This window comes from Micropterus dolomieu, linkage group LG08, assembly GCF_021292245.1.
Source record: "Micropterus dolomieu isolate WLL.071019.BEF.003 ecotype Adirondacks linkage group LG08, ASM2129224v1, whole genome shotgun sequence".
NCBI classification, from domain to species: Eukaryota; Metazoa; Chordata; class Actinopteri; order Centrarchiformes; family Centrarchidae; genus Micropterus; species Micropterus dolomieu.
Window position 1 is genome coordinate 11,887,290 of NC_060157.1, and position 12,425 is coordinate 11,899,714.

A 12,425-nucleotide genomic window follows, 5' to 3' on the forward strand; every position below is an offset into this window, starting at 1 on the left:
AAGGATCTAGAGTACCAAGACAGGTGTATAATTTGTATGGTAATTGTTTCAATTTCACCCACAATGCCCCAAGAACATTATAGCCATGCATATGGTAATGGCAGTCCTCTGTACATGCTAAACTGCAGATTATCTTCAATTTGCCCTACCTGTACTTCAAAAGTTATATGAAAGACCAATTATAATATGTATTGGCTGGATATATAATCGCTGTACACATGCACTGACTCATTGAAGAAAAAGAACAAAAATGCATCAGGTCAGGTATTTTATTCATCTGTCAAGTAGTATGTAAATCAAGAAAAAGCTGCTGTTAATCAAATTTAGCATACAGAAAGCTAGCATGGAGTAATGCAGTTATCATGTTTGGGCCTGAATTGTGATCCATGTAGAAACACAGAATACACCAATGATGTTTGAAATACTTTTCTCACAAACTGATTCTGACATGGATTGCTTTTTAATATGATTGATGGGTGGATGGGAAGTTTTAAACAAAAGCAGTCACTCATTTTGTGAGATCATCAATCTGGCTTGCACGCATTCACCTCCACATCCATCATTTCATACAATAATCTCTCCAGTCTAGCTCCTTGTTTGGTTTAGGAAACAAACATACTATCCCCTTTAGTGTTTCTATAAAAACTGTACCACTGTAAACCTACTTCTTTATCTTTTTATCTTCTTTTTCCGGTATCATCACTTTCACAGCGCCTCCATCCTGTGGTGAGGAAGACAGACCTGCAAACATAATGAGTGTACTGGCATCGATAGTGACTGTTAACACAGCAAATTCTATTTCGAATTGTGTATACTCAAGCCCAAAGCCTCTCCATGTTCCTCCCCTTTGTTTACATATAGCGCCTTCTCTTCCTAATCTACCATGGTGAGAATTGCGTGGGCTGAGGAAAAGCTTGAATGTTGAAGCAAACAAATGCAATGCTAATATATATATATATATGCTAATATAATATATATATATATATGCTCGACATCACTCTGGTATCTCACAAAGTAGAGAAGGCCACCATTTCCTGAGTTTGAACCTGAAAGACTAGCCAGGTTAAGAATCGAACGCTTGTCTCTCAGGTGAGAGATCTAAGTTGCTAACCTTCCACCCAACCCACCACCACCAGAGTACAACTTTATGGCTATTTATTATACGTGACTGTCTTTGTCATGTCAGTTGTACCTAATAAAGTAGCCAAAGAGTGTATGTTCCTGTATATACATTATATACTCACTAATGGCCAAATCATAACTCACTCATGACGGGTGCACAAAACAAAACTACAAATATACACTAGTTTGCTAACAGCTCAATATTAACAATAAAAAAACAACAAACTCTATCTGTAAACTAGACTTCTGGGTAACACTTTAGTTTAAGTCCTCCTATTCAGCTTTTATAAGGAGTATACAACATAAACTTTAATAACACACTATAATGTAGTTGTAGATATAAGAACATTTAAGAGCGTTTATTAATGTACAGAATTTGTACATTTTCTTACATCTCCTTTGCTTACTGAACAACTACATTAAAGTCTTATAAAATGTAAAAGTACTTGTTCAAACTGCTTATGAATGCTAAATTGGGGGACTTAAAGTAAACTTGCTGACTTGAAAAATACACAAGCAAACAATTTTTTTTCTCCTAACATCAGCTTGATCCAGGCTAGTAGGGAAGTAAGACTGAACCAAAACAGTAAAGTTGTGGCCCGAAAACCAAAACAATGAGCTGAAACTAGTTACAAAGCTCTGTGGAGCTGAGATAGAACTGCAGAGGCAGGTTAAATTATCTGTTTATTGCAATGAGCAGCCCCTTTCACATTCAACTAGTCATGTTATTCATCGGTGATATAAAAACATTTATTATATAATTATTGCTTGCATTTTGCTGACTCTTTTAGAATGTTGATTCAACTCTGATCATTTATGAGGCCTAGTTTTATGGTGGTGGTTTCATTGGATAGCCTTATATTTTTTAAGGTATGTTTATAGGTGTGGATTAAATATTAGAAGGATCTTCTTCTATTGGGTTGCATTACCCTCTATAGAGGTTTAGATAGTTTGTATTGTCTTTTATGCAACAATTTTATGCAATATTTTTATACATATCTCACACTACTTTTACCCTGTCCACACTCAATATAGATCACCTGATCAATACTTCAATTTGGATCAATTTAATTTTAATATATATAATTATTAATATATGTAGTAGTGTATATCTACAACATGCAGTGAAATCACACATCTAAATGGTGGTAGTTGGATACTTTTTAAAGTGTTAGTTAACATGAATTCTTAAGTGAGAATTAATTCCTCTGCACCCTAGTAACTGCGGTAGAACGGCGCTTCTGTGTTATTCATTCCCCGCTCTTCATCTCCTCTTCTCTGTTTTCCCAGAAGACCCGGTAGCATGATAATTTCTCATTTGATTCAGTTTTGCCTGGCAGAAGGGAGCTAAGCTCACTGATAAGATCTCCTTAAGAACCAGACAAGTTGTCAGTAATGAAGGGAATTGCTTTGATCCGTCGACAAATAGGTCATTTAGACAGTGTCTGGTTTCTGATGCTGGATGATACAGTCATGACGCTGTCTCTCTCTCTTTCTCACTCTCACTATCTATCTCTCTTAGCAGAGCGCTTCTCTTCTAATCTCTCTGTCCCCTATAGACATGCATACACACACACTATCAAAAAATAGAGAATAAAAATCAGAGGGAATAAAAAAAAAAACACAAAGAAAAAAATGATTTTGGTTTGTATTGGCACTGTTTTTTTTTATTAGCCTATGGAGGCATTTTATGTGTGTGTGTATTACTGTCTGTTATTGTGTGAGGGGCAAGATAACAGTGGAGAGAAAGAGGGAGAGAGAGAGTTTCCCTCTTTTCATTAAAGGAAATAAAAAGTACTTATGCAGCTATGTGAAGCTCTTCGTGTTCATCTCATGCTGGGCTTTTTTCCCTGAACACATTCCCTCCCTTTTCTGAAGCTAAAATGGCAGAATGTCAGTGAGAGCTTCTCACTATTGAAATGACATCCCGCCTGTCACAATATTCTGTGATAAAATAGAAAATGATAACATGCATCAGCTAGCTGATTCATTTCCTTGACATCCATTATTGGATCCCTTAATGCAAAGCCATGTATATGCATGTGATATGCCTGCATACGTTATATACATTAATAATCATGAGCCAGACAAAGCACACTTGTGCAAGTTTGAATGCACAAATGTTTGCACACACATCCATGCACAAATATTTGGTAGATGAGGATAAAGATTCTGGCGCTGTCCCTCAATAGTTTTAAAAGCGTTGTGGGAGGGAGAGCTAATTGGCTCGAATGACTGTGGAAACGTGCAGCTGAATCTCTTTCCCCCCCAAGTAGGACGGGTGGGAAATCAGAGGGGCGGGGAAAACCCAAATGGAATTATGGAGAGCTATCACTTCCTAACTGGTGAGGATTTATACGCCACTGCCAAGGCCAACGGATTGAAGTAATTTCATTTTTCATGCATGGCTTCTGTCCCCACGGAGACCTGAAGCGAAGACAGAGAGAGAGAGTGATGAGAGAGTACAGTGGAGGGGAGAGATGAGAGGAAAGGGGAGGAGTGGAGATGAGAGAGAAGGAGTTGGAAAGGAGAAGGGAGGGGGAAGGAAAGCAGAGACAAGGAGAGGGGAGGAGAAAGGTGGATGAATGAGAGGGGGAGACCATTTGGCAGCCGGATGTGTAATAATTGCTTGTATTTTCTAATGCGACAGGAGAGGTAGATGGAGTCAGTGTGCAGCAGTCTCTTTGCTTTGCCTATAGAGGAGGGTAATGGTGGTACATTGAGCGTTCAACTGAGTTGCTGGCAGGATAGTTGTTAGTTTGTTGGTGTTTAACGGGTAGAGTTTCTTTGAAGTAATAGCAGTCGATGTCTGCAGCTCGTTAATTATCATAGCTGTCAGCAGTAATTCGCTGAGATATGTGCAGAGCATTCTGACGTTCTCCTCCCCCTATTCCCCAAAGAAAACACACGTACAGACATGCACAAATAACCTAAGTGTGATGTTATGACAGCTCCTCTTGCATTCTTACAGGGAAGGTTTCTATAACCGATTACATTTGTTTGATTAAAGATTAAAGGCACACATTAAAGGCCGGATCTTACTAATATTAAGTTGATGAGTTAAAGAGTTGATAATGTTGATGCTGCTGAAGAGGAGGAGAAGGAAAATAGTGATAATAGCAGAGTCAGTGATGGTGACAGGTTTTTATTCCACCAGTAGGAAAAGTCAGGTTGACACCTGTCTAATACCGTATGTCCGTCCCGTGTCCTTGTTAGTTGCTCCAGCTATTTTCTCAGCAGGGCAGAATTCCTGGTGTGTCAAAAGTGTGGCTAAATTGGTTCCTCAAGTGGTGAAAGATGGAGACAACTTTGGACAGTCATACTCTTCGGGTACACTCAGGCTCTCCACTGAAATAGTCATTGATTAAGAAAAAAAGAGATTGGTCTTTTCCCCGTGTGTGTATTTTTGTCTGTTTGTGTACAGTATGTGCCCGCATACTGGAGTAAGTGTATGATTGAGTCATTTTGATACACCAGCTGATGTTCACGGGTTGTCATGTAGTTAATGGAAAGAGATGGGATGCTTTGAGGTTTGGACTCTATTTGGGCACTAAATTGAAAAACTCCTCCAAATGAGTCCCAATTACACAGCACTTCAGTCCAAATCAAAGGCCTAGCAGTGCAGTTAATGCACCTATTAGCTGTCTATCTGGCAAGGAAAGCTGAACTCAAGCACAGGCCTATTTCTTAAAGAATGTTCTGCTTCCCATCTCCCACAGTTATTAAATAATTATCTTCTCCTGTGCACCCCTGGATTTGAGATTATTTTCTTCTGGCCCATTTTTCCCTCCTCAAATGTGTTTAATGTTATGTTGCCTGTTGTTGCCTCCTTAATTACACAACAATTACAACCTCATATTTTCACTTTTCCATCTAATAGTCATTTTTATCCACAACCTGTCTTAATCCCAGTTTAGCGCCAGCAAATGTTAATAAAGCACTGTCAAAGTTATCAGTAAATACATGTTGATTTCATTTCTCCCTCCCCAAAATATTGAATTAAAATGTTTCTTTTGAAGCTGTCCAATTCTGCTAAACAGAATGCATAGTGCTCCCTGCGGCAGCACTAATGGAATCCTTGAATATGTGGTAGCTAGAAATGCCACACTTTGAGGAGTGTGTGTGTGTGTGTGTGTGGGGGGGGGGGGGGGGGGGGGGGGGGGGGGGGGGGGGGGGGGGGGTATGTGCAAGCATGTCCTGTGTGTGTTTGTGCTTGTTACCAGTGAATAATATACAATGTAAGGACAAAATTATTAAACTCCGGGGCTGTATATTATAAACCAGTCCTTGAATAATAAACACCCGCCACCACATGTTGCAACAATAGATGTAGGTAGGCCATAGCAACTGTGTGTTTTAGTTTAGTTTCGTCAGGGCAAGAGGGTCATACAGAAAACTCTGTGTGGCTCGGTCTAACACAGTATGAGACTTTAATAAACACTTGATTGATTGATTGATTGATTGATTGAGTGTTCCTCTTTGTTTGTTGTGATGCAGATTCGTTCAGACCAGGACAAGGACATCTCAATCCGATACAGCATCACTGGGGTGGGAGCAGATCAACCACCCAATGAAGTGTTCAATATAGACCCCGTGCTTGGAAAGATGTTCGTCACCAAACCTCTTGATAGAGAACGTCGCTCTTCTTACCATGTGAGTCTCTCTCTCTTTCTCACACACATACACACTTATATATGCACACAGAGTACCTATGACCATTTAAACCCCCCCACAGACATTACTATACAGCAATTTAACCCTTTGACACACAAGTCTTTATATCATGACAACATACATCCGAATCCATGTAGCTCTACATAATAGCAAGGAAAGTTTTAGTGCACAATGATGATGGAATGAATCACGGAATTTCCAGTTTGCACCTTTTCACTCATATAGGTGTGACAGTGCTATTTGCAAAGCATCTGGATGAAGTGAAGTTTAAGCCAGAGAATGTCATTAAAGCTATGAGAAAAGCACTGTAACTAGCCGAGAGCTCAATGATAAATTAATACTGCTGTGCCAGTAACAGTGGCACATGACGAAAAGACTCACCGATTAGAGAGGAAAAATGGCTTGGTAGGAAAATAAAACCTGGATGATGAGTGACAAGATGTGAATACTTAAACATTTCTGGATATACTCTTATTCGTATATCTTTATTCTAGAGACTTGAAGCAGGGGGAATCAAAAATATTTCACATCTAAAGCTAACTAATCAACACACAGTATGTTGTTGGTTGTTTGTTTAACCTGTACAGTAATGTAAAAGCAGTCTTTGCCCAGTGCAGCATTTATGTCCATTTTTGTTTTGTCTAATACCAAATTTTTGCCAAAATACCAACACCTGTTTTGGCGCTACCTCATTTGAATGAAACTTTCAATCGTACCGTTGTGCTGAGTACTAAAAAGCACTAATTTGTCGTATTGGTGCTTAAGCTGATCTTTCTGCTAGTCTTTCTGCCGCCATGAAAAGAGAGCCCCAATGCTTTGATGTGGTGAACAATCACACTGGGTTAATCACTTTAAGTTGGTGTCTCTAGTTTTCTCTTACTCTGTACCTGCCACTATCCTTGTATTTATATGGGAGTCTAGTCTGACTTACAGTCCTGGTGAGCTTGCAACTCCAACCTTTTAGTGGGAGTTGAACAGATTTACACCCAGGAGAAAGTCTAATCAATGAGGTGATTTGTTAAAAAAGGCGGAGGCTTGCTGAAGGCTGTTTAAACTCCAGTGATGTGCATAAATACATCATCTTGTTAAAAATTACAAATACTTACTCATCAAATATAAAATACAAAATACTGGTATTAAAAATGTACTTAATTAAAATACAATTTGTTAATATAAAAATAGATTCTATACAAACCAGGGCAGGAATTTCATAGAGGCCATGAAGGCCATGGCCACTGTGTACCCTCAGTTTGGCCTTATACCCCTCAAAAATATACATATGCCTGGGGCCAACAGTGGCCTTGATGTCCCTCCTGCACTGCCCCAGCTGATTTTGCCGTTTTCTTCTTTGCTTCTTTCCTGTCAATATGGTTTTTAGAGATTCTGAATTCATATTGGGCAACATTAAATGAAATGCTGCACATTGTGGTTTGAACCACTTTTGAGGCTGGTATGAACCACAGGAAAATAGCAACAACTTTCAGAGCGAGAATAGTCCTTTAGCAAGACTTCTGGGTCTGGTTCAAAATAAGGAGTTTGACTGGGTGTTTCTCGTCGGGATAATTTCCGTGATGTTGTCAGGCACCTGGAATAACTGTTTGAGCATCAGTAGCAAAAACAAGCACTTTTTTTTGGACATAATTTTGTCGGGCGCAATTGCCCTAAAGCAATGCGTTGGAGCCACTACAGCCGGTTTGCGGCTTCCAGTCGAAGCTGGACGGATTACAAAATGTTTTGTACCTACTAGTCATTTCAACCCAAAAATATGTGAAACTAGACATCTATGTATTGTGTTGCAGAGACATTTGCTGAAGTTAGCATGCTAACGAGTTAGCCCCAGACGTCTTGTCTTGTAAAACCACTTTGTACCTCAAGCAGCAATAATCCAGTGGTATAGTTCAGCCTCTCCCTCTCGCTCCTCTCTTGCTTTAAATGCTTCTCCTGTTGCCAGGTGAACCCACCATGTCTTCGTTGTCAGCTAATAGAACCATTAAGTTAGCAGCGTGGCTAACTGAGCTAACTAGCTAATGGCAGTTAGTAGTTATGACCTGATATGTGATATGCTGATGATGAAGGATATTTGCCAGTTCTAGATCACATGTGTTTGCTATTTGCTATTTGCTTCTGTTGTATTTTAGTGCCATTTAGTAAGCTTGCCTCAGCATGAAGTACGTGATAATATGTTGCATAGCTTTATCTTGGAGGAAATTTGCACCGAACACCAAAGCAGCTTCTTCAGTCAAGCTACTGGTCACAAGGAACATAAAATACATATTAAATAATGTATTTTAAATATTTCAAATACGGAAATACAAGCTCTTAAAGTATTTTGTTAAAAACTCAAAATACAAATGACAAAATACTCAAAAGTAATTAAATTAACATTAATTGAAATACTGCCCATTTCTGTTAAACTCCATGTTTGTTGAAGATGAAAAGTGTGGAAGTCAAAGAGCAGGGACAAACCAGCTTAGACAAGGTAAAGATGTACATGTAAACAAAATGAAAGGCCTCTCACACTAGATGCTGTTAGAGCAACAGAAAAGCAATTAAACTGTATTGTATAAAACATCGTCAGGCCAATAACTTTAAAGACAAAGAACTTTACTGAGCAACATCATCCTGAAAAGCAAGAATTTGACTTTGTCCTCCTCTTTTTGTTTACTTCATATTTCATGCAAGGACAGAACAAAGTTACGGTCTAGTTCTTTTTATTTCAAAAGAATGAGCACTCTGAAATTTTTAAATCAGCCATGTAACAAGATGCATTCTTATAAGGAAAAAACCTTGGAGCTTCTGGGTCTGTTGTTATCTCTATCAGGATGCTTCCTCTTTGCCAAATGCCAAGCGCCTGGTACGGTCTGTTTTCTCCCCCTGCCTTTCAAGATAATAACTTTAATGTGGACCCAGAATTACATTTTGCCTTTTTTAAACATGGCGGTAATCTCTGACTCCTGCTGTTATTGAATTAGGGTGTGGGTGCATGCGGGATGGAGGGATGAGGGTGGGTCGAGATAAGGGGCCTGGCTCCTAGCCTGTTACAGCACGGCGAGATGCGAGATGTGATATGCGATGGCAGTGCACGGATATTGGGTGCCAGACAGATCAGACAATGCAGTGGAAAAAGTAAAGTCAAATTAACCTCAGGGAGACCTGAAGACACAATTTTGGTGGAGGTGCAGAGCAGAAGCAGACCGGCGGAGAGGAGTGGATGGGCGGGTGGCATTGGAGACGTTCTTCACCTCTCTGAGGAGAAGAAGCCGATGAAGAATGCTATTTATTCTATTTCCTGCTGCAATGAGCCTGGAGGCTATTTCACTTATCTGGCTCTCATGCTCTTGCAGTGGCCAGTGCAGTGGTAGCCGCTTTCCCATCTTGCTCACTCAGAGTATCCCTCAATTCTCCATACATGACAGGGGGAAAAAAATCTTCTCATGTTACAGTTTGTCATATTTCTTCTCTATCTGTTCCTAACATGTTGTCATTTTCCCCCAGCCCCATTTTCATCTCCTTCCTTTAGCCTTCCTTTAGATGAATATCCCTAACATCAAATAAGGTTGAAGGTCCTTCAGCTGAAATTGATTGCTGACATTTTAACAGAATACATATTTACTAGCCTACATTGTTAGGAGCAGGATGTAGATAGTATCTGCATAATTTTTTTTTTCTTTGTATGATATAAACTAAACATCCCCGGTGCTTCTAGCTGACAGGAATATCACTGAATAAGTCATGTTTGGGGATATAAACATTCTCAGGTTGAGTGAAGTGAATCAAAACAGCTTGAAGGAGAACCGTGGAGTTCATTTTGAAATGGCATCTCAGTCTTCAGTTTGACCTTCATGCATGGAGTGAAAAAAAAAAAAAACCCACAAGCATTCATTTAAAGCCAACATTTCCCTGATAATTCAGTTTTCTCCACTGTCGTTTTCATTCATTCAGTTCTTTATTTCTTCCTCCAGACTTCATAAGAGAGAGAGCCGTCAGGACACACTTTACAGCATGTATCGATTCCAGTAATAACCTCATGTCCAAACTTTGTGAGAAATCCTAGTTGGGGATTCCATTGATCTGAGCACAGCTGAGTTGAATTTGAGATGGGCTGATGTGTTTGTGGAGTCAGAGGGAACTGAAGAGATTTCAGGACTCTCTTTCAAACAAAACCACACAGAATGTTGGCCTGGGATCCAACACAATGGTCCTGAAACAAACACCTTGCCTTTACATCAGGGCCACCTTCCAATAAAATAAGATGTTTCTTGTTTTGGTTTCTACTGGGATAAAAATATCTGGGTACTAAGTATAAAAGAGATAAGAAGTCTGGAGAAAGTGCATGATCGCAAAGGCAATTTTTCTGCAAGAAAAATATCCAGAATTTCACATCTGTTTCTTATTATTGTTGTGTGGGTCTGGGAAATCTTTCTGAAACTTTTATACTGTATAGTTCAATAAAGCAGATTTTATCAGCCCATGTATTCATGAGTTGGGTTGAATGCCAAATTCAGTGAACCAAATTCAAAAACAGTGCAGAGGTGGGTTTTTTTTTACTTTAGAAGTACTGTGAAATAGTCACCTTGAAGTATATAAAAACAATGCTTTCAGTTTGTTGGTGTTTTATTTATGTTGTTTCTCCTTTTCTTGTGTCCACTTCTGTGAGTGCAGACATTTGGGAATACACTGATAGGATGAGGGCATCTATCCCAGGAGTGATATACAGAAGTGATATTCAAACATAACTACTATTAAAACTTAGGCAATGGCAGCAGTTAATGAAGACAAAGGGTGAAGGTTTAGTTTCAGAAGCGTGGTTGTAGACAGTATCACTAGTGTTTAAATGAAATTTGCATTTCCAAAGTCTACCAAAAAAATAATACATTTGGCCAACATTTTTGTATTATGTTGGTTTCAATGACAGAGAACTCATATAAGAATATTTGCTTCTCTAACACACAAATAGAGAAATTCAAATAAAATACAATAAAAACAGAAAACAAAGACTAAAGTAATCTGAAATAAAGATTTAGTCACCAGAAATCAGTCTGTCTCAGGAACACTGTCCTTGGATGCTGTAGCTTTGACTGATATTCAAGTGTAGTGTCTTTTTATTAGAACAGTAACATTACAGATAGCAAAATATACATGACCTCTTTTCCACACAAAACATTTATTCCTCCCTAAGTAGTATCTGCAGAATGTTCCAGAATCGGGCCTGATATAGGAGCTCCATACTGCTAAACTAAAAGTGACAGAATCCTGATAATATTTTCCTTTAAAAACATACTACTGCATGTGTAGTCACATGACCCCGCCCCCTCCAGTCCTGCTCAGCTTCCTGTTAGCGCTAACCGCCTTCACTTTCCAGCAGTTGGGGGAAAGTACAGACGTTTGTTGACCGTTGTATTAACGGACACACTGTGATCTACACTGCAGATTTACTGCCAGACTGACAACTTGCTCGCTCGCTTTCACCGTCACTTTCTGCCGCTGTCTCTCTCTGTCGCCCTCTCACTCGCTGACATTACACACACACATTGCACTGCCCTTAAAAAAAGAATTACCTCCGCTTCTCTTATAACAGCACCTGTCACTTAGATGTCCTTTGATAATTGAGAAAAGGAAGCTAGCAAAGCATTGAGTGTTACCATGCTGTCACAGTGTGCGGGTGAAAATGATTAACATTAGTACCGCATAATTCAGCAGCAGTGATGCGCCAAATATAGGGGAACCATATCTCTGGTAGGTGCACATCAACATTACCTTATCAATGAAAATTTAGATAACCGATTTTTACATCTCTTAATTTAAAAAAGTTAATCCAGCTTTAATAGCAAAGCATATTTACAGTAAAAATCTTGTCAGTGAACTATGATGTCAAAAAAACAAAACAAAAAACAACAATCAAAAACAAATAATCGTTCATTAATTGTAATCAAGGTAAAATGTTCAATTAATCGTCTAGCTCTAATTACACCCTTGATGTAAGTAGATAAATTTAGACCTATCATGTTGTTAGATGGACAGTCCCTTGTTGTTTGTATCCATCAAACACCAAATTTGTTAACATTAATAATTTTCTCCATAAAACCAATACAAGCACTCGTCAATTATTTATTAGTTTATCACTCCCTGATTGCATAATGGTTGTAATCTAACCTCATTTCTTGTGATTTTTGTGTTTCCCAGTTGCGAGCACATGCTGTGGACATGAATGGGAACCAAGTTGAGAACCCCATCGATCTGTACATCTTCGTCATAGACATGAATGACAACAGACCCGAGTTCAAAAACCAGGTCTACAATGGCTCTGTGGATGAAGGCTCTAAACCAGGTGATGGATGGAGGGATAGATGGACAAAACAAGAAGTAAAGTGTGAAGCAGGGGCAATTACCAGAGAGAATAATTTATTTAAAAAGATTAAAGAATTGATTGGAGGGGTTAGGTGTTTGGATATGGGTGGACGGAGGAAGAGCGACTAGTATATCAGGGGAGATTGGTGTTGTTAAAACTATGACTACACCAGTCAATCTTTGACGCAACAGAGAATTTTCCATTTCCCTTGATTTAGCAGACAGACGGAGAATCTGTCTCCTACAGTGGCTTTTCATTTAGCTGGCTGCAGCAGTGGCCA

General features: G+C 39.1%; 1 protein-coding gene across 5 annotated transcripts in view; it reads left to right on the plus strand.

The window, feature by feature from the left end:
- The window catches only part of LOC123974933 (cadherin-4-like), a 259,907-nt gene that overhangs the window by 209,199 nt on the left and 38,283 nt on the right, over positions 1-12,425 (plus strand). For all 5 annotated transcript variants that reach the window (XM_046055968.1, XM_046055965.1, XM_046055967.1 and 2 more), the window contains 2 exons: positions 5,620-5,775; positions 11,980-12,124. In XM_046055968.1, coding sequence (XP_045911924.1) covers positions 5,620-5,775; positions 11,980-12,124 — 301 coding nt within the window. The remainder of the gene's footprint in view (positions 1-5,619; positions 5,776-11,979; positions 12,125-12,425) is intronic.